A 26874-nucleotide genomic window follows, 5' to 3' on the forward strand; every position below is an offset into this window, starting at 1 on the left:
AAAGAGGGTTTGTGTTGTATATGGGAGATCTACTTTGGCTTGGTGATTGTATATATTTATATTGACACATGTTCAAGAATGTCGATGACGTGACACAGCTGACCAGAAGTACGGCGGAATCAGTTGGAAGAACCCTTTGTTGTTGTTGTTGTTGGTGAATGTTGGAGAAATCCTGCCGCCAGCTAAAATTATACAAAAGCTGTAACTGAAGCGTTCGTTAATGGAGTATTTCCTTCATTTTTCAAGAGATTCGCTGCAACCCAGCTGCGCCGAACGTAGCCGGCCTCCAAAATGTCAGCGCTGAGACGCGGCGGAGTGGTTGTCAGGGAGGTTAACGACGCAGAGCGCCTGATTACGGAGAGGTTATACCCAATTTCATGCACTTCTGAGGAATTCACAAATTAAGGGAAATCAATTGATGAAGATGAACTTTTCCAAATACCTCGCGTGATGCAATTAATCTTGAATGTGAGCGGCTTCACCGGCCATGTAAATTCACAGATAAGCCATCGCGCGCTTATTGAAAAACCCTTAATTTATTCACGCTAATCAGCGTCCCTCGGGCGTCTGCGTCTTTGCGTACGACAAATACGTCCCCGCTGAACAGGCCCGACGTTCCACCTTGATCATTGTTATTGCAATCGCAGCAACTATTTCAATTAGCTCCGTCACTGCAAAGTGTTTTAAATCGATAGCGCCGTGAAAGCAGTCTCATGTTGCACATATGAGACGCAAAAGGCCAACAGTGAAGACAGTGGAAAAAATATATAATCATGCTCGTTTTTCCAACCACCGAAATACCAGCCGGTGACCCATTAGGCCGTTGCTATGGGTGATTCACTGTATATCTCCGCTGTGCATGTGCGTGTGTGTGTGTGCGCGCGTGCGCGTGCGTTTGCGTGTGCGTGTGTGTATGTGTGTTCGCGCGTGTGTGTGTGTGTCTGTGTGATGATGGGATGCGGAGACTCAAAGCTCTACCCTCCATCTGTCACCACGCCTTGATGCAGAACTAAGGTCAGAGTTCAGACTTCAAAGTGTGGCCCGTGATTAATGGGCGGGGAGCCGTTGGTTGATGGCCGACACGGAGCGATACAATCACACTGTTCCTTCAAGCTCATCCCTCACCCTCGCACCGTACATACACTGGACTGTACCAGTACTCTGTACTTTGACACGCATTCAACTGTACTATCCAACCACACTATATTGTAACAAGCACTTCACCGTACTATACTGTTACATATTATACTATACTATTCTACACTGTGGCATACACTCAACTACGCTGTACTTTTACATACCCTCAACTGTACTTTACTGTTAGGTACACTCAATAATACTATAATGGTACATACACCCAACTATACTATCCTGATACATACACTCAACTATACTGTTACATACACTCAATTTTATTATACTATTCTACACTGATGCATACACTGAACTATACTATGATGTTATACGCACTCAACAACTACTACCATACAACTACAACCAAATATGAGTATTATTTCACTATACAACATGATATTAGACAGTTACGTACACTCAACGATATACTACACCAGAACACTTAACACTGTTCAATCTATGATATACGTTGATATTACACAGAGGGAACCAAACCTACTGCCGCTGCTCTCAATAATAATTGATGTAAAATAATTACTACACTATGGAGGAATGGGAACAAGATGGCGCTGGACAGCTGGACTGAATACAAAATAAATCAATTCAATTCAGAAATGCCGAATCTCCTGACCCTCATTTACAAACTCCCTGAGAGGACGTCTTGAGGGGGGCATCACTGAGTGTGGTGAATTGGGTCATCAATTTGTGATGAAACTCCGATATGACCGCTAAATTATTGATACGTATCTTTCATCGGGTCATTAAAGAAAAAAAAAAGTCTCATCCACTCCCATATTAATCGCTCAAGAGGAAGAAATAAAGACAGAAATGAAGACTTCAGATGAGTCACGACAATGGAAGCACCAAGAGAACTTCCAAAGAAGGAGAAGTTCCAGTATGCAGCAGCTGGGATTACGTGCGCACCGTTTGTGTGTGTTATACGCCATTTGTGTTATTTGTGCGTTGAGTTCAGTTGAGTTTACCACAGTTGGGGATAGTTTAAGCTAAACAACTAACCGGGCAGGCACACTGAGATCTGTAACAGCACCTGGTATCTACGGATTCTCAGTGAAAAACTACCCCTGAGGGCGTCGATGGATAGACCCGGTCACAAACTATCTGTAACACCGCAATCAGGACCCAGGGGGGGCATCAGAAAGGGCAAGGCATGAATATTCAAAACATTTCTCAAAATCTGCCGAATAAAAAAGAAAAGGGAGAGGCTGTTTTTTGTGCAATACAGATGTCAACGCTCAGAGATTGTGTATTAATGGCCCAACTCTGTGTTGAGGCTCCCTCCCGAACAATGACATATTCTAATTATGTTCATTAGAGGATTAGGAAAAACAAAAACAAACTACAAAAGCGTTGGTGCGTACTGCCCAGAGCCTGTGATTCTGAGGGCACATATGATCTGATCTCACTGGATGGTACCTGCTAAATATATGACAATAACCAAAACAAAAAAGAGCAGGGATAGATTGATGTAGATAGATGTGCCGGAAGATGGATGGACAGGTTCTCACTGCAGGCCAAAGTGGCACAAATGTTCTGGTGGACAGTATGAACAGCAAAACTCGCATTGGAATCTGGTCTTTTAGGATTTAGATATGGGCCACTTTCATATGTGGTGAAACATTCACAGGTTTGCCTTTCTGCAATGCCACCTCAGTCTGTCACATCCCCATGTACGCGACTTAAACGTCATTCTTTGACATTTGTCCAAATTCTGCGCTGGTGGGAAGCCCCTCTGGTAGCACGAGGAACACAGCTGATGATCTAAGTAGTCAGAGGGGGGACAGTGGCAGTAGTACTCCACAGTAGTAACGTAGTTAAAAGCATCCCTTGACGTCCTTACATCCTTTTATTGGATCTATTTCAGTGAAGCCATTCCCATCACCGTCCCTTCACTCTGGTCTCAGACTCCGCATCCACACACACATACAGAAGCATCACAAATTGCTCCGCATAAAAGCCATGGTTGTCATCTTCAGTGGTCAGTAATGATATTTTTTCCGTTTCTTCAGATCTTTTCACCAGTTATGTCTGTTAAGTCTATTGAGTCTGATATTGGCCACATTTAAATTTGTCCAACAGCCCAAAGCAAAAGTCAAATCTGAGAAATAAATCTGAATTGAGCGCTAAGGATTGCAGAACGGAGCCTTAGATTGACAGACAGACATATGAAAAGACAGACAGACAGACAGACAGACAGACAGACAGACAGACAGACAGACAGACAGACAGACAGACAGACAGACAGACAGACAGACAGACAGACAGACAGACAGACAGACAGACAGACAGACAGACAGACAGACAGACAGACAGACAGACAGACAGACAGACAGACAGACAGACAGACAGACAGACAGACAGACAGACAGACAGACAGGCCCCCCCACCACACCCGGATCGGGAACCCCATGTCTCTGTATCGCGGCCCATCTCCACATTAGTATTCTGAGTGCGTTGAAACCCGGGCGCTGGTTTGGCTGCGAGGCCAGCAGGGGAACTGTGCACTCAGTATGAGAGGAAGGTCAGCAGAGGAGGATATCAGAGATGAGACAGAGTGGCGGCACCCTGCTGGCCAGTGACAGATTCGTGGTCGGGGCCCCCGCACTGAGGACCCTCCACCACGCTGCTGAGGGGCCCGGCGGGGCCAAGTGCCCAGGATGGCTCCTCTCTGCACATTAAAAGCCTGGTGTGTCATGGTACTCTTACTTCTCCTCTGTTGCTCAAAGAAGGCACACAGGTGGACTTCGAGGAGAGACCGGGTGAGTGTTAGGATTTAGGTCTCTGATGAGCGCCTGCCTATTTTAGGGAGAAAGAGAAGGCCCTAAGTGTTATGCGATTAAGTAGTCACAAATATGTTTTTATGTTTGTGCATTTTTATGTACAGATATTGTGTGTGTGTGTACATTCGTGTTTTATATATAGCTATTGTGTCCTTTTGTGTGTGTGTGTGTGTGTGTGTGTGTGTGTGTGTGTGTGTGTGTGTGTGTGTGTTTGTGTTTGTGTGTGTGTATTAAAAAAGGCCAACATGTGGTAAATCAAATACAATATAAGTTGATGTTTATTCTGCTCCCTTCATTCAGATTCATTGCTGAGGCCAACTATGGCCTTGACCAACCAACCACGGAAACCGAGATGATGTTACAATGAATGTATATATGAAAGAGAAAACAAGAAAAGGTTGATTCAATGGAATGCAGACTCAAAGGTAAATTTCATCACAACGCAAATCAAATAAACAAATGCTTAAACTGTTTTATCTGTTTATCCAAATTACCAACCATGGTTCTACAAATTGTCAGCATTATATCAAAGTTAAAGGTGCAGTTTGTAGGATTAAGTGGCATCTAGCAGAAGGGTTGATGCCAACCCTTTATACCCAATTATACAATGGAATATTATTGATAACATAATTTTGTTCTCTATTCTCTTCTACAGATATTACCAGATGATTTTTAGCTACCAACTAGTTGAATTGTTACGTAGTGCAACATTACGTTTCTCAAAATGATTAGCATCACGGATGTAGACCTAAGCACACCAATTTAGCACAAAGATTTTAATTAATCTTAATAAAGTTGTAATTCTACCATCAGTTAGAGCAGCTTCTGTAAGTGTACAGTATGTAATGTGTTGATTTATTTTGGATATAACATTGTGTAGATTTAATTTCACATATGCCTCTATATACTATGTGCTAACATAATATGAAGAAGTGATACTAAATAACAGCAGCTCTTCCAAAGACAAGTTGACTATGAATGAGAGTGGATGTGTATGCGTGTCGTATTCCCTGTTTCTCACAATTGACATGCAGGCATGTTCAAGTGCTCAAGTGTATAAAAAATGCGTGCTCACACCTCCGCTGATATTATACGCTTGCCTCTCTGGAGATAAGAGACGCAAGCGCAGAGACTCTGACCTTTGCCTGAATTCATTTTAATTAAACATAAAACAATCATGCTAATAGCGGCTAGGGCAATGTTGAGGATAACATGAAGGTGTACATTGAGACACACACACACACACACACACACACACACACATCAAACACAACAATGATGGGTGGATGTCTAAGGTTCAAAGAACACAATAGCACATCTTATGCAAGCCTCACAGATTAACACAATCTATGGAGTTTGCTTCTCAATGCAGAACCCTCAAATCTTGTGCATCACAATGCAAACCAGACTCTGTTGTTTAGCTTCCTTTTTCATTGAGCACTGCTGTTCAAAATGGAAAATGGATAGTGTCATGCTTAAGGTTGATGTCTCAAGTGTGTTTGTCCATAAAAATGCCAGCGACGTTAGAACCTCAATTATGATGAGTTGCTGTGCTATGATAGTGACCCTGGTTCCATCTAGTCATCAGTTGAATGTTACAGTGACCTGGAGTAGGTTACTAGGCCACTACTACAATAACTGATGAGCCCGACTTGAACAAGGAGGTGTTTCGTTGTAGTTAAATGAATAAATACGGAAAAAAAATAGTGTTGTTATTGTGTTTTGATTAGCATTTGATCATGTATTTTAAATGGTACATTATGTAAAACACTTTGGCTTCTTTTAAACTGCTGCGAAGAACCACTGAATATCTCATTGAATTAGTCACGGGACAAACCGACAATTTAACCTAGACTGATTAAGTGGAAAACTAGCTACAGAATATATTTGAAATGAGGCAATGTGTCTACGTATAGCCAAAACACAATTGCACTCAAACCTTCAAAGACACTCAACTACCTTGGAATGAAAGTAGCCTACAATGTCATTAAAATATGTTAATATGTATAATAACAATTTCATTCGGAGCACAGCACTGACTTGCGATTGACTGAAGCCAAACAGTTCAGAAATACATGTGGCCGGTAATAAAGCCTGACATAATTACACCATATCCAGCATTGATCGACATGTGCTGAAAATTTTATGACATACTTAATTATACTCTGTCTGTCTGCGCCCTCGCATCAAAGGGAAGGGGAAGGACGCTGGGGGATTAATCCACTGTATCTCTCCGTAATGGAGTCTTCTTAGCGCTTCACAGAGATACCAGATGCACACGCAGCCGCACAGCCGTGGGCGTCTTGCATTCACCGCGCATCTGAGACGATCCAAATTAACGTCCAAACCGCTTCTCGTCCGCCACCACAAACGGCGGGATTAAGGCCGCTGTGCATCTCAAAAAGAAATGTAACCCCTTTCGATCGCACTTCATAATAATAACCATAAAACGATGGCACTTCATCATATTAGCCTTAATGTGATTCATATCATATCGCTCGCCTGCGTTATGATGTCAAAACCCCCGCTTGGGGGGGGATTATGAACATGAAAACACAAAAAATATATATTCAATTACATGTTCAAGGGGGGGAGGGGGGATTGTGTATTAATCAATGAAAAATATAAAGCCATTGAAATGAAAGTTAAATACAACATACAAAGAAGAAAAAAAATAGCAACCTGAAAGGAAAATAATCATGCGTTTATTGACCGATCCCTTCTCGCATACATCACAGTTCTGAGGGCGCGTGGTGATACCGCGACTCGCTGCGTCTTTGCTGGGGCGAGATATTCTTAGATAAAAGGTGCCATGCATATTCAATACATTATCCTACATGTGATCTTAATTAACAGGGAGCGAGGAGGGGGGGGATTAAAAAGGCTGAGAGAAGGCTAGGGTAGGCGTTATGGCAAGAAGGCTTGTGTATCCAGGATTAGACGTCGTTTCATAATGAAAATAGGTTAAAGACAGTGAAGCGGGTTGAGGGAGGGTGTTATTTGCACCATGTACGATTATTGTAAATAGCCACGTATCTGAGGCAGTTACAGTCTCAAAAATATACATCACTATTAAACATGTATTTTAAACATGGTGGACACAAACTGTTCAGAGGGTTCTAAAGGGCATCGAATCATTATTCGGACTGCGATCGCGTTTTAACTTTAGTTTTCTGGTGTGGGTTTAGGGTGTCGTTTCTGCAGCAAAAAACTGCCTTCATGTGCAAATATGTGTTTATTTCCCACCTCCCACCAAAACACCTTCCACGTCTAAACGATCGTGGGGTGTAATGAAGTATCCAGGAGGCACCCTGAACTTCCCAGTGCACCCTGCTGTGCCGAGACTCCTAGGCAATAAAAAGGTGGATTCTGAAGAATCCCTCTATTTTCCTGTTTCCTCATCCCCCAGGCCCTCTTTAATGGCTGTAGAGTTGGGGCTCACAGAGACGATGTAAAGGAAACACAGTTCTCCGCGGGGGGAAGAGTGTATACCTGACAAACCAAGATTAAACACTTTGTTCCGCGGGAGGAGGAGAACCACCACCGACAACCCACCCCCTCCCTTGCTCTGCATCCCAAACCTCGGTTGTTTCCTATGCTTTGCGTTCATGCCAACACCGTGCTTGCCCCTTGTTTTAAAACTGATCTGCTTGCACCCGTAAAAAAGGGACACACAGGAATAGCACACAAACAAAACCAGTTGTTTTCTGGCTTCAGGGTTCAAATAGGTTACATCCCCCCCTCCCCCTCTCCCCTGGCAAGAGTGGTTTGACCCTCCTGGCTTGCTGACAAAGTGAGACACTTAAACGGCAAGTAGCTCGCTGTCATTGGCAGTAATGCCGATGACAGTGAAGCCGGCGGGGCTGGGTTAAAAGATTACAGTCGGGAGGGGGGGGAGATACGCTGGGTCAGGTCCAGCGACGAGACACACAACACACAGTCCACCTTGTGTGTGTCACGGCCTGGGCTGGCTACTGGATTTGTGCAATGTGTAGAAGTCCACGGCGCACCGATCCATACCGCCATCGAGTACATTTTCTGTGTTAATCTCCCCTTAATGCACTTTCAAGAAACACACGCGCACACACACACACACACACACACACACACACACACACACACACACGCGAACACACGAAGATGAAAAAGAAATCTTTCCACTAGTCCTTGCTACTCTTTCTTTGTCGGCAGATGAAAAACCCTCAGACTCCTAGAAGCTTCCAGAACATGACAAGCGCGAGCTCCCCCTGCTACAGCTCATCTGCCGCGAGCGCTCCTCTGTTCTCCGTGAGAGGGCGTGTGTGTGTGTGAGATTGTATGTGTGTCTATACGAGTGTGTGTGTGTGTGTGTGTGTGCGTGCGTGTCTGTGTACACAAGGGCCCGCACCGTGACAGGTAATGATTCACAACACACGGCAGCTTTTGACAAAGCAAAATGAGTGTCGACAACAGCCCAACATCGGCACGGCAGAGAGCTACCTGGAGAGAACCCCTCCCCCTTTCCCCCCCTATCCCCCCTTCCGCATAAACAGATCCATGCTGACCGAGGTGAAGCCAACTCGGCTGCCCCCCCCCCCCCCCCCCCCCCTTCGCCCCCACTGGGGAACAATGATACAGCCGCTCTGTACAACTGGTTTGTATTGTACTGTTCTATACTCAACCAACCACCACCGCCACCACCGCCACCACCGCCACCACCAGCGACCTCGGAGAGCCCCAGCAAAACAAGGTCTGGAGTGGGGCGGGTGGGGTAACCAACCATTTATCTATGTGAAGGCCCCCCAGGTGATACTAGCTGTTTTCTGAGTATCTCCTTCATGACTCCTGGGAGACGGGAGGTACGGTGTGGATGTGTTAGATAAGATAGACGCCATGGCTTGGCTGGTGTCATTATTCTACCCTTCTCTAACCTGCATTAGAGACGGTGAAGTGTTTTGTTTTTGTCATCTTTTAGTGCCATTGAATCAGCCACCATGTTGTTGTGGTGAAGCAGGTGGATTGGTCAAACGGTCCAACAAAAGGGAGTACTGGCTGCTCGCATGTCTTTTTGTTCCTGCTTGTTTAAACCAAGGTTGCCGAAGGTTGCCTTTGGCTTAAGAACGACATGATGGAATTTTTAGAGGCACAGCATCTTTATTTCTGGATTTTCTATTTCGGCTTCGCTTGATCCACACAATGTGCCCTGTCGGCCACGATGACCACAACCTTCCCCATGCTAAGCTGTGAAACATGCAGCTGTTACGCATAGCAGGCTTTTGCTAGGCACCATGGTTACTCTACATTTCACATAATTAGGAGCTGCAAAGCTGCAGACAAAAAAATACTTTTGAATGTTAGTGAGTGTTAGTGAATGAGTCACAACAAGGAGGAAGTTTGACGACTATGTCCACCCCAACATTTACAATTGATCAAGTGACACATGGCTGTGGTGAGGGTGTCAAAACAGTCAAAACACAGAACCAAATTAACTGCAGAGGAAGAATCAACTGAAAAAGCTGTGTGTTGTCACGATGAATTCGCCCGCAGTCAGGTTACTCCTCTACGAGTCATTTGTTACTACTACAGCTAGATGACAGAGACGCCATTTCAATCGCATGTACTATCCAGATATCGGAAACCATTCCTGGTTATTACAAAAGAGCACCCCTCTCCCATATTAATCACGACCACGTGTAAAATCTGTAAACAGACGTGAACCAACCGGGGAGTTGTAGGTCAAACGGAGTATCAGATTTCAGCAGCCTTAAGTTGCGTGTACCAGGGAATTATGGGTATTTTCAGAATGTGCCACTCAGCACAACTGCTGGCGTGCTGGCTGCCTTGTGATCGCGCCATATGGTTGGTGGTTGGGGGGGGTGCTGTTGTGACCCCATGCGACCTTGGCCAGGCTCCATGCTGCACGCAGTCCTGACGAAGCAAACATCGGGAAAATAAAGTGCTTCTCCATCATCGCCCCACGCTTTATGCTGTCATGTGGATGTTATTGATTCCTCTGAAATTGTTAAATAAACAATTTTAGCATCGATCGCCGAGGCATTTACCGATGGCAGAGACCTTGTTTTGTTGGCAACCTATTTCCTGTGTATGCTCTCCGCCTCTACAGTCCATCTGCTAGTGGCTTATGCGTTACTGATTAACGTTGTTTACGTTGAGGCTTGATAGGAATAAAATGGCAGTGGCAGTGGAAAGCCAACGGAGCAAACCCCAGCTGAAAAAGCCCCCCAAAAAATGTCTCTTCCCCTACGGTAGTTACAGCAGATTGCATGAACGGCACTTTGAGATTGTTCCACTGTCTTTTGACATTTACCGCAGCACTGTCGGGGCTGATAATAACAACCTGCCACCATCCTGTTCCTGCCATTATCGTCCGATATAGGACCGAAAATTGACACTAAGAGAATGCTAATATGCATGATAGGTGTCATTTATTCTGAAGGAGTTTGGTAACTTTACCAACACATCCCTGACACGCTTATGGGAATCAAAACCTCACATGGTGCCAGATAAGTCGGGTTGTGTCAGCTCTTTAGCTTCCAATTTTATTCGGATTTTGATTCCGACACGGTATTGACACTAATTGAAAAATGTCCTCAGAATACCGCACAGAAAGGAGCCATTCTTAGCACGGATTATACGGTAAATCATCTCTAATAATCTTGATGTATGACGACTATTACCCTTCATGATTTGGATGTCCTAATGGGAAATGGGATAAAATGAAATTATTAAATACGAGCCAATTTCAGAGACAATTAATTTGATCGCTAACTCAATCTCTATTAACTAAATCAGACGATTGTTGTTATTAGTAAGCAATCAGTCACTAGTATTCATTGTTTAAGATTACCAGCTATTAGTATATTATATAATCAAATGATGCAGTTAAATCCTTATTTTTAAACAAATCTCAAATAGCTCAATATATTTTGCACAACTGGTTGGGAGGTGGATTCTTGCCTTGCATGACAGTCAACTTATAATCGTGGATGAACGCTGTCTGCTCTTTTTAACAGACTTATTATCCCCAGACCTTTCGGCATAAGAAGTGAATAGATTACAATGACATCAAAGTTTGATGATGAGGTCTCATTTACAAAACATTTGAAGTTGCATATTTTAAATGTTAAAAGGTTCAAATACAGGGCCTTCCCTAAATAACTGCGGTGACATTTATGTCAATAGAACCCCAGTTAACCCCAGCTACTTAGAATTCATACTTTGACCAGCCATGTTTCTGTTAGGAGTCTCGGCTGACTCCAAGAGAGATTTGACCAAAGCTTGCTAGTCTTTTTCTTCCCTTTCTTTTTCTAACCACAGACCATGCCGTATAATAGCCTACAGGCACAAGATATACGCAGTGACAAGATAAGTTGGCGAGCCTGGAAGAGAAATGCTGTTGAGACAACAAACTTGAATGTTAGATAATACGAACAGGTGGATATAAATGGAATAACAGACATTTGTTTGAAGCACAGATGGTGTTTGATACACCGATGGCCATTAGCTACCCATACCATTGGATACTATTGGCAGATTCCATATGCTGACAGTGTGGGCTACATGAGGGCTAAAAGCTAACGAGATGTTGGAGGGGAAAAACAGCAACACTTCGCTGTGTACACCATTATAGCGTATGTCCAATCCACATATCCGAGTTAAGTGCATTCAATATTGTCTGTGTATAGCTCAGCTGGTCGAGCATGACATTAAAACTAGTTGGGTTAAGGCTTCAACTTAACTCAGGACGGTATGCGCTCAGAAAAAATTGTAAGACACTTTGGATAAAAGGATCCTTAAACCTAAATGGCAAAGGGTACATCACATAGATACTATTCAAAGTAACTCAACCGGTGTAATTTAGACACTTTGTTCAGAAAATTTGTTGTGTTGCACACACATTGTAGTGCGGACGTACCATCTCAACGTTGCATCATGTCCACCACGGTAAATACATTTACATTCAGGGCATAAGCAGAGGCCTATATTTCAACACGACCTACTTATATACAAGGCCTATAAGTACATTTGTAGGAAGAAAGAGAAACAACAATATATTGTTGCCGGTACAGTAAAGATATTCATAGAAACAAGTGCCAAGCACTTAAAATTGCTAGGTTAACCCATTCCCAATACAGTTCATTCTCTCTCAATAGTATACAACAAAGATAGCTAAGATAAGGACAAATACGCCTGTATGTCTTACCGCACAGGGAGTTCAGAGTGTATATATATATACATATTTACATTTAAATGTACATTAAGGGCGTTTAGCGGACGCTTTTAACCAAAGCGACCTACAATAAGTACATTTGTCAGAAAACAAGGATAGCTTGGATGAGGACAAATACGCCTGCATGTCTTACCATGCAGGCGATAGAGTTCAGAGTGTATATATATACATATTCATATTTACATTTACATTAAGGGCATTCAGCAGACGCTCATATCAAAAGCGATTTAGAATACGCTTTTTTTCAGAAGAAAGAGAAACAATATATCGCTGGCATACACGCATCCAGAAAAACAAGCGCTGTCTCTTACTCGGCTACCACCCACCTTTGACGACGAGGTTGAGATGCTTCGGCCGCAGGTTGCGCTCGCTCTGGATAGAGCAGGTGTACTGGCCATCGTCCGTCACGTCCACCTTCTGTATCTGCAGGCTGTACTCGTGTTTGTCCGCCACACTGGACACGATGGAGACACGCGGGTCCACCGACCACTTGTCGCTCCCCGCGAAGATGATGCTGGAGCGGTTCAGCCAGGCGCCTTTGGAGATGCCGTCCAACAGGTAGCACCTGAGGGAGACAAAGGAAGACAGGTGAGGGGGAGATCTTCACACGTACACGCATGGACTCTGAAACCCTCTCCCATCTGCCCCCCAGGAAACCTGGAACATTTCCTTTTTTTTTTTTCTCATATATTTATACATACCGTTTTGTTTTGCCTACCTTTGCACTATTGAAGACTATTTTGCACTATTTAGAATTTATTTATGGTAGACAGGGGCGTAGGAATGAGTTTAACATTGGGGGGGACACATATCGGAAACCTGACAGATCCGCTATAATTTTTAGGCTGGACAAATGCGCCTGTCTCCGATATTGGAGGGGACACGTCCCCTCCGTCCCCCCTGGTTCCTACGCCCTTGATGGTAGATATTACCTACTTTATTTCATTTTACCTAATTGTATACTTTTATACTTAATGCACCATCGGAGAGAGATAACCAAATTTTTATTCTTCTATTTGCCTTGTACATTTGTTGGAATTGACAATAAAGCTGACTTTGACTTTGATGAGAGGAGCTGGGTGCTCGAGGAGGTTGTTGGTGATGAGGATTTCAGTGGAAGGGCTTTTGAATGAATATCTGTTAGTGTTGTTACTGTTCGGACATTTTAGCAGACTGTTGGGTAAGAGTGCCTACAGACATGCTGCGGACATGGAGCTTTGAAATGTAACCTTTCGTCTGCGAGTGGAAGAGCCTAGAACACTTCACCGTCCTGATGATGATTCAGATCGAATGATGCACAGTACACAGAGTTTGAATCTGAAAATGTGTTGGCTAGTAATTTATGAATTCAACAAGGTTCATTTATGAAGTGCAGATATTTATTATAGCTGATGTTGAATGAAAGACACTTACAGTATTATATGAAAGTGTCAATTGTATTAAAAAATTGTTAAGATGTTTTGTTTTGACAAAAGGCTAAGATTATGGGACTGCAGAAGAAAGTATGTTCAGAAGAGCGTGGCAATTATTACAAAGTGCCTTTTTAATTAAAGGCAAAAATTAGAGTAAATAAAATACTATCAAATATTCTGAGATGAGTCTTTCAGTTATCCTATCTATTTTACTGCACACGGGTTATGACATTGTTAGCATCTAAATGCTTGGATGAGTTTTTTAATGTGCATTAACTCAATTATTATGATTTTTTTTTTTAAATCATAAGAACTCAATTAACAGATAAATGCATCCATTGATAAACAAACAAACAACACTATTCACACAGAGAAAATTAAAATAATCAAGAAGAGTGTTTTGCTGAGCGTTTATGTACAGTTATTCAGTTGTTTAGCGCTTAATATCTTTTCTAATCAAATTAAACATGCCGTCTTGGGCCTCAACTGAATCTATTAGGAACAATAACACAAAATATGGAACAAATCGAAAGAGAAGGAGGCGTAAGATACAGAAATGGCCCTAAACCCTCGATGTCTTTCCATGAAAATATGCCTGAAACCAACGTAACAAAATTAAATACGCAAATGTGTATTATTCTGCAAACATTTGATAATCAATCTGATTCACTGCCATAGAAGGGATTCCTTTGCAGCAGTTGAGTTCTCATTTAGTGCTGCTAATACAGCAGATCACTATTGTTAATGCATTGCTGTGACGAGCCGCGGGCACACACCATAGACTACAGCTGCTTTTACAAATAAGACAGGATAATTGTAGATTGAATTGCTTGAACATCCAAATCAATAACACATTATGTACTTGACTGAGCCCCAGATACATTGATCTAAGGACCAGTACAGTGTAAACAAAGACAGGGACCATCATTTTGATCAAAAGACCATTGTCTCTGTTCCTCCACCGACTCCACCCAAACAGACCAAAAACTACTTGCAAACTTGGACACACTTATCCCAGTGAACAGAGAAGAGGGGTTTAGGAATTAATTGAGTACGTTTCGTGGGGCACACAAGCAGCGTCGACGGAACAGTTCCGACGGGAAACCAAATAAAAGCCTGAATAAGACCATGTTTAGGCCTACATGGACCTCTCTTCACATACACATTCCTTTATTGCGACGCACCGTAAACAACGGCCGGGGCACGACAGTGGCTCAGCTCTATCTATTGACTTAAAGGTGATGAACGGGTTCTCTATACTGCATGCAAGCGTGCACCTCGCAATTACACCCTGATTAGCTGAAGCGAGAGGGAGCGAGAGAGTAGAGGCAGGTCTGTGCCGGTGTATGTGTGTGTGCCAGTGTTGTTTTTCCCTGCCTCCTGTAAACACAGATACATCTCCCCAACCTCCCACTGAGTCTCGCCCTGCGATGGGTGTGTGTGTGTGTGGGGAGAATCTCTCAAACAAGGCATTGATGTGCTCATGCTGAGCTCCCCATGGCGCGTATATATTGTTGCATAACAACACAACCCAACAAGCAAGCTCATCCCCATCGTGCCATGAATGAGAGGGACGGACCGCGTAGTTGGTGTTAAGATAGATGCGGTTCCATTCTTGACCGTTCTGACCTGAGGCATCTGGTAAACTATGTTGTGTTGTGTGCTATCTTGCCTGAAGGAAGGCAACCACACTGGGGAAATAATTACTGTGGACACAAGAGTTTCATAGTTGTAGTTCCAGAGGTATAAACAGACATCTAAGTATAGCGTGGTCTTTTTTTTATAGTGTAGTACAGTGACTTATTTCGTATTTTGGAATAGTATCTATTCAAGCAGTTTCTATGCTAAGGGCGTCTTTTACACAAAGCAACATCAGCAAAACCCAACACCAACGGTGGGCTGTGAGACAAACCCTGCTCCAAGAACCATTGAGGGTAGCAACACGCTTTACCGATTGGACTCCCCTCATCCCTCTCCATACGCTGCTTCTGGGAGCACACACCCCCACCCCTCTAACAGGTGTTACAATGGAACATGGAATCAAACGCTCGCTTGACACCGAGAAGTATTTTCTCGGACCCTCAGCCACGACCGCTGATCTCAAACGTCTACCTTGCCTCACTCGGCTGAACAAAATGGTGGCATTGAGACGTTGATGATCCCCTGGGTTTGGCGTACTTCAAGGCACCTGCAGTGGCCCGTCGGGCAGTGGCTATCTATCTGTCTAAAAACAAACGACTGCATGTGGCAGCACAGTAGCCGACAGCTTGATCGCTTTCACAGTTAAGACAACAGACTGGAAGTGCGCTCAAGGAAATGGAACGAGCGCTAGCCAAGCACACAGTTTCATTAAATACAGGCAGCGGATAGAGATGGCAACAGGGCTCAACCGCAATTGGTTGAGGCAGGCATGCACTCGGTTTATCAATGCTGCTTTAGGCAAGAGAGAAATATAATAGATTTGATGGAAAATGGAACAAAAAGGATGGTAAAGCTAGGAGTCAACTATAGGCTACCACTGCAGTCTAGAACCTTGCTGTAGACGGAGGAAATTGGCACATACATCACACTTTAGCATATACATATAGTCAGTGGTCAATCTGACAAGAGACAAGAGTTAGCAAGCAGGTATGTGGGCTGATGAACGTCAACAACAGCGGCAGCCAATGACGAGCATCTTTCACCCAGACAGCCACAACTCACAGTAATGACCGAGGAACACCGCACGACACACTCTCCTTCCCATATTGCCGTTCGTGACAATCTGTTTCAATTTCAATCTTTTCTTTGGTATCTTTCTTTGTTTAATATTTGCAATGAATCACAGTCTGAATTCGAGTTGAGGAACCGTCCTTGGTCTGCATGAGGACAGTGACATACAGTAGTCCTGGTGGGTTTCATTGAGTTACTACCCCGGTGGTACTGATAACAACAAACCACTGGTGAATAGTTAAGATATTGAAACTCAAGCAAATGCAATGGAGGTGGAGCTGAGGTTCCAGGTATAGGTGCCCAGTCCAGATGGAGGACCCGGTGGTTTGACCCACCTTAAGAACAGAGCTGCTGATACCGGCTCACAGGCAAGCTGGTTCTAATGCAAGTCACAATTAAGGTGCTGTATGCAATATTTATTTGTTAAAATAAGTGTTAATTAGCTCTATATTCCAACAGCCATCACTGATATAGAGTGTTTGGTCAGTCACATGGGTCTCCCAGTACCTCCACTCTGCAGTGAATAGAAAAAGAAGATCTCTGGTATCCTGTCCCCACTTCAGCCAATCAGGAGAGATATCACCATGAGGAGGTGGTCCTCGCTGTTTTCACGGACAGGCAGCAGGATGTCAGCATTGACTGACAATGGCGGAACAGGCAAAGCTACCGATTCCAGCGTTCCCAGCAATGGCTCACGCCAAACCAAACAAGGCAAGCAAACACAAAATGGGCTGAAGAACTGACAGTAGAGAAGGAAACTGCCAGGAAAAAGAAACAGGGGGTGAGCCAAAACAACGACATCGCCCACAGCCACTTTGAAGTGCTCAACGCGAATATTGATATATGAAAAGTCTAACAAAAACAGTGATGGATCTAAACTATGATTAAAATGTGATATTTGATCAATGTATACAATTAAATACCAGAAGAAATGTTCCACCATCGTCAAAGAAAGGCAGTTGCGGGCATAAGAACACAGTCTTGATTAAATATAGTGGTATGCTTGCTGTGGCAAATAATCATACATATTTTTCTGATTGATTAAGCAATCATGTTTCAGCACTGGCAGAACACTATTCCATTTTTCAAAGAATGGTTTGCCAGAAAGTTAAATTGCTACTTGGATCTGGAGAGCAATCAATTATTTTGTCTTTGTAATCATTTCTTTCTCTAAAATTAGAATGAAATTGACGTTATTAAACGTTTATTGCAACCTTTCGATTTGGCCCATTTTGTAAATGCTACTCCAACATCACCTTTTCGTTTAGTTTTTTTTACAAAACAATTTCATTGAGCTTTTACCGCAACCATACTCGCGGTTAACGCAAAAACCAAACAAAAAGTCGATCTGCGGTGATAACGACACACCACAAAGCCATCGCCATCAAGCCATTTTGTTCAACACCCTTTCTACTCAGCATCCTCTCCCCCCATGCCCCCCTCTTCAAAGGGGGCTTTCTCCAAGGCAAAACATCCCCAAAGGATGCCTCCCAAGGTGGGTTCTCTTCCTGTGATCAAGGCCCTCGGCTCCAGGGGCCCGACGGGGAAGCAGGCCTCCCGTGCTTTCGTACAAAGCCGCGTTAATTATCTCATCGACCCCAAAAGCATGCGTTGGGAGCGGGCACTCATTCCGATAATACACACCTAATGACGCCTTTGGTGTTTTCCCCGACCAAGAGACAAGTGATTGCAGAAAATCAACGCTTATTAGAAACCTTTATTTTTTTTACTTTGTTTTTGATTATTTATTCAGTTTATTAAACACACCTCTATTTTTATCGCTGCCATGATGGAAGACTTGGATGTTACTTACAATACGCACATGATTGCGATGGTTATTGGAACACCTTGCGTCAATTACCAACTTGAAACATGGCCTGTTGAAAAGACGTACGGTGGGTTGTTAAAATGAGCGGCAGATCGGTACTGTTTAGCCAATATAAGTGCTGTCGTCATATGAAAAAGTTAACACTCGGGGCGTCGCTCTAACCCAGATTCACTTTTCCTTCTGAAAATCATTCTCGTTTTTTTTTATCACAAACAACAGTTCACATTCACACATACCATCACCTTCTTCTTTCTTTTTTTTGTCCCGCAGAATTTGGCAGAAGAAATGAATAGACTTCTGGACGGGAAAACTTGATAGATTTGTTTCGATATAACACTTAGGGAACAGACACCAGGGACTTCTTGTAATGTGGGAATAGATTTAATTTTCTTTATGTGTGACTGTCTGATGCAACAGTTTTTAAAAGGTGCGATAGGAATTTTAATAAAAAGGTCACGATTATACTACTTATTATAGCTGAGGGTATGTACATTCATACATATTTCTTAATGTTTCATACTTGTTGCTCAGCTATTTAATTTACTTTCTTCTTTTGGCCTATTCAGTGGCGGGCAAAGTACTATAAATCTATACTCAAATAAAAGTACAATTACCATCCGAGAAACATGCTCAAGTTCAAGTAAAAAGGCTCCTGGTTAATAAATTAACTGATACTTTCCATTGTTATATTTTTTTAGGGTCTGTGGGCAAGGTCTGTGAGCATTTGAAGTAAAGCAGGCAGGCTAATCAAACCGATAAGGATAGCCTTTATCACTGAGATTTGTACAATCTCCCACTCTCTCTGACCTCCTTCTCTACCTCTCCTATCCACCTCTTTCTCCATTTCCCTATCCATCCCACCCAGAGTGGATCGATTCAATTACCTTGCTTAAAAAAAACTGAATTGACTCCCTAACTTCTTTGTCATTTCTCCTGCTTTTCTCTGTTGTGCTTCCGCTGCGAACAAAGGAAATCCAGTAGCAATAAATCAGATTACCATTCAACATACACAGTAGCAATATTAGGTTCCCATCTCTTCCATGGTTACATGTTGGCACCTGCAGTGAAGAGCTCCTTGCTTGAGCAGACGAGTTGCAACAAAGGTAGAAATAGCAAATGTAGCAAAGTAAAAAGTAGGTTACTGGCTCGGAAACATGCCAGAGTAAAGAGCAGAAGTACAGTTTAATAAATGCAACAGGAAAGAACATACTTTATTTACTCATGTGTGTTACTTGTCACACATTAGCACCAGATATTTTCTTTATTTATGAATTGAATAAGAACAGAAAAAAGAAGAGGGAAACTAACAAGGAAGACTTCTACCTTAGGTTGAGGCATTATATATCAGGATGCAGCACACGGTTGATTTGTGGAGTATTCAAGAGAATACTGAAGCAGAAAGACGCGTGAAGGCCCATGCATTATGTATAAAATATTATGTACACGGATGGCTACTGCAGAGAAAACCAAAACCCCTCTGGGAATGTACAGTAAATTGTGTCTGCAATATAGAGAAGAAGTGAGCCGCGTACTAAAGGACACATCCTCTATAGATTTGCTTTGGTAAGACTTGGAAGGCTTGTCATAATAATGCACCACTAAACGAAAGCTATCAGGGAGCTGGATGAGAAGGTAACTGAAGAAGATTTTGTAATTCTACTGCATTTCTTGCACCACCATAGTAGTGTTTTCTGAACCATCTCCCATTATCTTCTTACACTTCTTCCCTTAATCTGAGTTTAGTGATTGTTTATTTCAGTAAGCCTGTTCAGTTCTGTTACACTTTAAACAGCACACAACAGTAGCACTATTTTAGAGCGCCTCACCAATCAATTCTGTTATTTATTCACATTTTCATAACTGACATTGACCATAGCACTAGTATGTCAAATAGTACAACAATTGTCCTTAATATTCAACATGTGTGTTTTAAGGCTCAATGGAATGACTCATAGCATGTTCACCTTCCATAATACGTTACACTTTATTGTTGCTTTTCCGCTGGCATAACTCCCCCACCCACAGTAGCAGTAACACGGGCACAGATAACTTCACAGCATCGCAACGGAGCAAAATGGCAAGGAATGACAACCAAAGACCCAAAAAAAAGCAGCAGTGTCATCTTACGCCTCTATATATATTCACTGATATCCTTGCACTGTTCTTTGCCGCCATGATAAATGCTGTTTCTGTGACAGCATCCCTACCTATGTCTCCGTCCCTCCCCCGTTTTCTCTTTGAATCTCCCTCCTCCATCCCTGTCTCCTCTCTCCATCCCTCCCTCCCCCCTTTTCTCTCTTATTCTCCCTCCCCCCTCTCTCCTCATCGCTTTGTCTGAGTCCCACCCTTTTCCTCTGTTATTTCCAACCCCTCCCCTAAGTCTCTCTCCCCCCTCGCCCCTTACCTTTCTTGTTTTATCCCTCTCTCTCTCTCCTTTTATCCCTCTCTCTCTCTCCCCCTCTCTCGTTTTATCCGACTCACTCTCGTTTTATCTCTCTCTCTCTCCCTCTCTCTCTCCCTCTCTCTCCCCCTCTCTCGTTTTATCCGACTCTCTCATTTTTATCTCTCTCACTCTCATTTTTATCTCTCTCTCTCTCTCTCTCTCTCTTCTCTCTCTCTCTCTCTCCTCCACCCCCACTCTCCATCACCCTCCCTTCTCTCTTCCAATGTATCGGGCTGAGAGGAATTGAGGCTGTTTGTTTGTTTGTTTGTTTTTGTTTGGTGGCTCTGTTGGATGGAGGGGGTGGGGGGGGGGGGGGGGGGTAAAGAAATGAGAGTGACGAGGGACATAGCGGAGCCTGGGTGGGCCGCAGCACGGACGTACGCGCATTCTCTAATCCTCCCAGTAATCCTGGAGACTGGATGGTAGGCCTCATCTGAAGGGCCCCCAGTGGTAATCCACCACAGACACAGAGGCTGACACCATTAGAGAGCCTGGGAATGAAAAAAAGGAGGGAAAACCCCCAATGCCTGATCCTGACGCGCGCCAAACCCTACTGCCGGGTCTTTTTCTACCTCGTTGTCAAATGGACAGGTCCTTTTATGAAGTTGTCGCGGGCCTTTTTTAGAGGCGAGTGCGCACAAACACAAATGAATGGACATAAACGCAGACACAGACACACATATGGACACTCCTACACGACACGGACACACCTACACATGTGCGGACACGCTCACACTCACCACACACACACACACACACACACACACACACACACACACACACACACACACACACACACACACACACACACACACACACACACAGTAGAGGAATGGTTTTGAAGGCATGCGATGGCTGGTAGGGCTCCGTGATTTGCTTGGAAGTTGTTTTGCCGTTGTGTGAACCTGAGATCCGGTCCTGACCCCCTGCTGTTGGGAACTTGTAAAGACGAAGCGGTAACAATGCGTTAAACTCTGGATTATAACGCGTTCCCCTTCTTTCCTGCGCCTCCTGTTTGTCAGCCATAAAGGTGCACAAATCCACCAGGTTGCTTTTGTACGGAAAATGTACGCACGAGTATACAACCAGCATGCTCGCTAAATACACGCAGGCAGGCCCAGGTAAGATCCGTCAAACCCGTATACACGGCCAGTAATCTAGGGATTATTTCCCTTCGCCCATTCGTTTCCTGAATGCAAACCAGTGGAATGAAAAGCAGTTGCACTATTATATGATATAGTATGATATGCACAGGGCTGGATACATGAGCCGTTGACTCTGGTTGTTTCAGAGGTGCGTGTTTAAATCCTGAGGGGATAAAGGTGCCTTTTGTTAGAGGATAATGGTGTACTCTATTTTCAACTCAGTCACTTACTCCCTGTGTGTATGTGCTTGCGCGTGTGCGTGCGTGCGTGTGTGTGTATGTGTTTGTGTGTGTGTGTGTGTGTGTGTGTGTGTGTAGGAATACTTAGGTGTGAGGCCGCTGAAAGCATCTGGATCATTGTGTGAAATTGTGTTATTACGTTATGTACTGTATGCACTGTATGTGTGTGTGGGTACATTATGTACGTGTACGTGAGACGTTTTGTAACAAAGAATATAACAAAAGGGAAAGGAACCGCATCTAACAGGGGTACAATTCCCGGTCGGCATTCTCCTTGGGTAGCTTCTGCACATCTCTAGGAGTGGGTGGGGGCTTGGGGTGGGTGGGGGGAGGTACCCAGGGAACAGCTGTTCAAGGTCTCCTGCCCGGGCCTTGGCAGCAGCATTAACCTCACACACACACGTCCTGACACACATCCGCTGCTGTGGAAGGAAACAAGATCACCCGGAGGAAGCACTCTATGTGTGTGTTAAGTGTATGTGTGTGTGTGTGTGTGTTGTCAAAGTGTGCATTGCGTGTGTGTGTGTGTGTGTGTGTGTCAGTGTGTGTGTGTGTGTGGTCAAAGTAAGCATTGTGTGTGTGTGTGTGTGTGTGTGTGTGTGTGTGTGTGTGTGTGTGTGTGTGGCTGTGCGTATTTGTATGCCTGTGTGTCTACATATGGTTGTGTGCATTTAGTGTTTGTGTGTGTGTGTGTGTGTGTGTGTGTGTGTGTGTGTGTGTGTGTGTGTGTGTGTGTGTGTGTGTGTGTGTGTGTGTGTGTGTGCGCCTTTGTGTGCCTGTATGTCAGCATGTGGTTGTAGGCATTGTGTGCATTGTGTGTGATTGTGTGTGTGTGTGTGTGTGAATGTGTGTGTTTGTGCGTGTGTTTGTGCATGTGGTTTTGTGCATTATGTTTGTGCCTGTTTGTGTGTGCCTGTGTGTCTGCATATGGTTATTCGCATTATGTGTGTGTATGTATGTATGTATGTATGTATGTATGTATGTATGTATGTATGTATGTATGTATGTATGTATGTATGTATGTATGTATGTATGTGTGTGTGAATGTGTGTGTGTGTGTGTGTATATGTTTGTGTGTGTGTGTGTGTGTGTGTGTGTGTGTGTGTGTGTGTGTGTGTGTGTGTGTGTGCTTGAACAAGAGCAAACACTGCCTAGGGATCGGTCCCCATGTTTCACCCATAAAAACAAAACAGTTCACATCTCAGTCTCGCTATATCTCGATAAAAATAAAAAGAGTGTGTTCAGAACGAAACCCAATTTCACTCTAAAGAACTGAATCCTAAACGCACCAGGTCTATCAAAGCATCTCCATCTCGGCTATGATGTAAACATCCCCATCCCAACACACACAGACAGACTATCAGAACCGATACTCTCCGGATCTGCTTTCGCTGGAAACCACCGGCTCCCCCGAGAAGCCTTCTCCTAATCGTCATACACAGTTGAACCACTGCATCTCTTTCACCGCGCGGGACACACACACACACACACACACACACACACACACAGGGAAACAAAACGGGTGCAGCTCAGTCTCTAGCCGCTACATAGCCATTCCTGTGTTTATTAGACCATGGGATTCAGCACGCACATATCTACCCGAGAGAACCGGAGGGAGGGAGATGGAGGCGGGGGGGAGGGGAAGGGAGCTGGATGGTAGGGGGTGGGAGATGGATGGGAGGGGGTGGGAAAGAGAGAGATGCAGCGATAGAGAGAGAGAGAGAGAGAGAGAGAGAGAGAGAGAGAGAGAGAGGGGGGGGGATGGAAAGCGAGAGAGTCTGATGGAGAGGGCGATAGAGTGAGAGACGGAGGGATATGCAGCGGTAGGGACTAAGAGAGAGTGAGCTGGAGAGGGAGGGAGTGAGGGATACTGAGAGAGCGGGGGAGAGGACAAGAGAGAGGGGGAGGGACTCAGAGTGAGGGCGATGGAGAGAGGGGGGGGGGGGGGGGGCCTTAGCGATGCATGTGTGTGAGAAAGAGAGCGAGAGAGCCAGAGAGCGAACGAGAGGGCGAGCGAGCGAAAGGGAGAGCGCGGGCGAGCGAGCGAGCGAGAGAGAGAGCACCGTGTGCGCGCGAGCACACGTGACACCGGCGTTACGCAATAGATGTGAAAAAATAAAAAGAAGCTGAATATAAAAGTGGGCGAGGAAAAAAAGAGACAACAACACACAAACACCCACGCACACACGCGCACACAGCGGCGAGAGGGAATAATGCATACGACGCGATAATTGCGTTTTCGTGCCATAGCGTGGCGGCGGGAACTCTAAGGACCGGACGGAGGCGGCGTTGGGGGGTGTTGGGGGTGGGGTGGGGGGGGGGGTGATTGCTGGGTGGGTGGCCGAAAGGTCTGATGGAGCCCAGGGCGTTGTTACGCAGCGGGGCCTTGGGAGCCTATTAATTATGCCTCATTTGAGTTCAAATATGCCATAATGTGTGCACAGACAAAGACACCGGCAGATTACTTATCACGCGATTGCCCTCTCCCTTTCTTGATGTGTGCGGCTGTCATTCAAGAGAACACACACCGCACACACACACACACACACACACACACACACACACACACACACACACACACACACACACACACACACACACACACACACACACACACACACACACACACACACACACACACAGGAAGGTCGATAGTATAGTTTGGGAACCGGAGTGTGAAACGTGCATGCGTAGAAACTAGAAATCCGCTTCTGCAGGCAAGGGAATCTTTGTGATGTATGTCAAAGACACGCACACACACACGCACACATATGCACACGCACACACACACACACACACACACACACACACACACACACCATCATATCACTCGCATTTCTGTTTCTGCCGGCCCCATCAGCGTGCCGAGCGACCTCATATTAACATCTGCTTTGCAACACTTATCCCAGGTAGCGGAGTCACCGTGCGACCGCCTCGGTGGGGAGAGGCTGGCCAGGATTACCCAGCACACCGCAGACATATGCCTCCCACCGCCATCTGTCCTCGGCTCTCCTTTTCATTCTCCTCTGCTCTCTTATTCTTCTCTCCATCCATCTCTCCATCCACCTCTCTCCAATGTTTCTATGGGCCCCCTTGCTCCTCCTTCGATATATCTCTCTCTGTTCTTCTTTATCTCACTCCCTCTTTCTGCTCCCTCCACCTCTCCTCTCTCTCCTTCTCTATATATACCACACGGCACACATATCTGCCACGATCAATCTTTCTTGCTACAAATCTCTTAGAGGCTCTCACTTTTTTCGTCTATATGCTTTTATAATCTCTTTCCCTTTGGCACTTTCAAAAGTCTACTTCTCATCCTCTCTCTCTCTTCGTCTATCTCCCTCTCTTGCAATCACTCTCTCCCTTACCCTCTCTCCCTCCCTCTCACTTTCTCTTTCTCTGCTTCAATCTCTCCATCACTTACTCTATCCGAACCGCTTAAAGCTCTCGTACACTTTCCTCTGCACTTGCGAAAACGTGCACAACATACAGCGGCTGCAATAGAGATATGTCCAAACATTTAACATAGATAAAAATGTAATAAAACAAACAAGGGTTAACTAATCAAGCTGATGCTATCGCAATGCTTTTTCTGCTAGAAATGGCACCCGCCTCAGTCTATGTGTTTGTGTGTTTGTGTTTGTCACTTAATTTGTGTGCGTGTCTGTGTGTGTACTCCAAAACACATTCTGCTCTATGAGACTAGTTGAGTATTTCTAGCCAAACTCTTTCCTCCTATCCTCATCCCACCAGACCACCCTTCATCCACTACCCAAGTGACAGGGCAAGCCTGGCGGAACTCCAGAGAACCGGGGAGGCAGGAGGCAGAGAGAGAGAGAGAGAGAAAGGATGAGAGAGAGGTGGAGGGAGAGAGAGAGAGAGAGAGAGAGAGAGAGAGAGAGAGAGAGAGAGAGAGAGAGAGAGAGAGAGAGAGAGAGAGAGAGAGAGAGAGAGAGAGAGAGAGAGAGAGAGAGGTTAGAGCCGGACATGAGCTGGAGGTACTGCCAGCCTGTTAGCCGGGAGTGTGTGACGTGTTTGTGTATGTGTGTTGGTGTGTGTGGGTGTGTGTGTGTGTGGGGGGGGCGGGGGTGGGTGTGTGTTTGTGTGGATGTGTGTGTGTGTGTGTGTGTGTGTGTGTGTGTGTGTGTGTGGGTGTGTGTGGGTGCGTGTGAGGGTTTGTGTGGGTGTGGGTGTGCGTTTTTACAAATCAGTTCACCGTGATGAAACGCCTGGACAAATCCAAAGCAAAATATATTTCTGTAGTGTCCAGGGAGCGTGACAAGGATCAACATTGGGGGGTTGGGGGTGGTAGGGAAGGAGGTGGGGGTTCGGGGGGCGGGCCAACATTTAGACTCCCTCCTTGAGAGTCATCATGTTATGGTCGTCGACTGCTGGGGCGCTTCAAATGTCACCCTTATCATCGACAAAGAAGAGGAGGGGAAACACGCGGGTACTCGGTGTCATCGTTGACACACCGCTTCCCGTAAGGAGCGCAGATAAAACACAACACACGCACACGCACACGCACACACACACACACACACACTCACACACGGGCTCATCATACCCGCTGATGTCAGGCGGCCCGTGCACTACACCGTAAATACCATGCCCGTGCACTTCCTCCGTCAGGGGGGACAGAGGCAGTAAAAAGGAAGTAGTCGTTTGCGTTCGCACGAGCCAGGGGAGAGAGGGTGGGGGCACCGGGGGGTTTTGATGTGCTCTGTCCATGGACACAAATGGCCAATCCTTCATTGTCAGAGGAGTCTCGTATCCCTGCGCAGTCCGATATGTGTGACCGCATTCATCATACTGACAAAAGGGAAATAAGCAATTGCCAGTGCACTTAACTTAGCTTCAGTCATCAGCAAATATTGGAATAAATGCGCTGGGGAGGAACCGCCCCCACCGACAGGCACAGATATAGCTCGGC

General features: G+C 44.8%; 1 protein-coding gene across 1 annotated transcript in view; it reads right to left on the reverse strand.

Moving 5' to 3' along the window:
- Window positions 1-26874, reverse strand: part of negr1 (neuronal growth regulator 1) — a gene marked incomplete at its 5' end in the record, with an annotated part of 125631 nt that overhangs the window by 71157 nt on the left and 27600 nt on the right. The window contains one exon of the mRNA XM_079739350.1: window positions 12489-12727. Within this exon, the coding sequence (XP_079595476.1) occupies window positions 12489-12727 (239 nt within the window). The remainder of the gene's footprint in view (window positions 1-12488; window positions 12728-26874) is intronic.

The sequence above is a fragment of the Pollachius pollachius genome, assembly GCF_949987615.1.
Source record: "Pollachius pollachius genome assembly, chromosome: 7".
In the NCBI taxonomy this organism is placed as follows: Eukaryota; Metazoa; Chordata; class Actinopteri; order Gadiformes; family Gadidae; genus Pollachius; species Pollachius pollachius.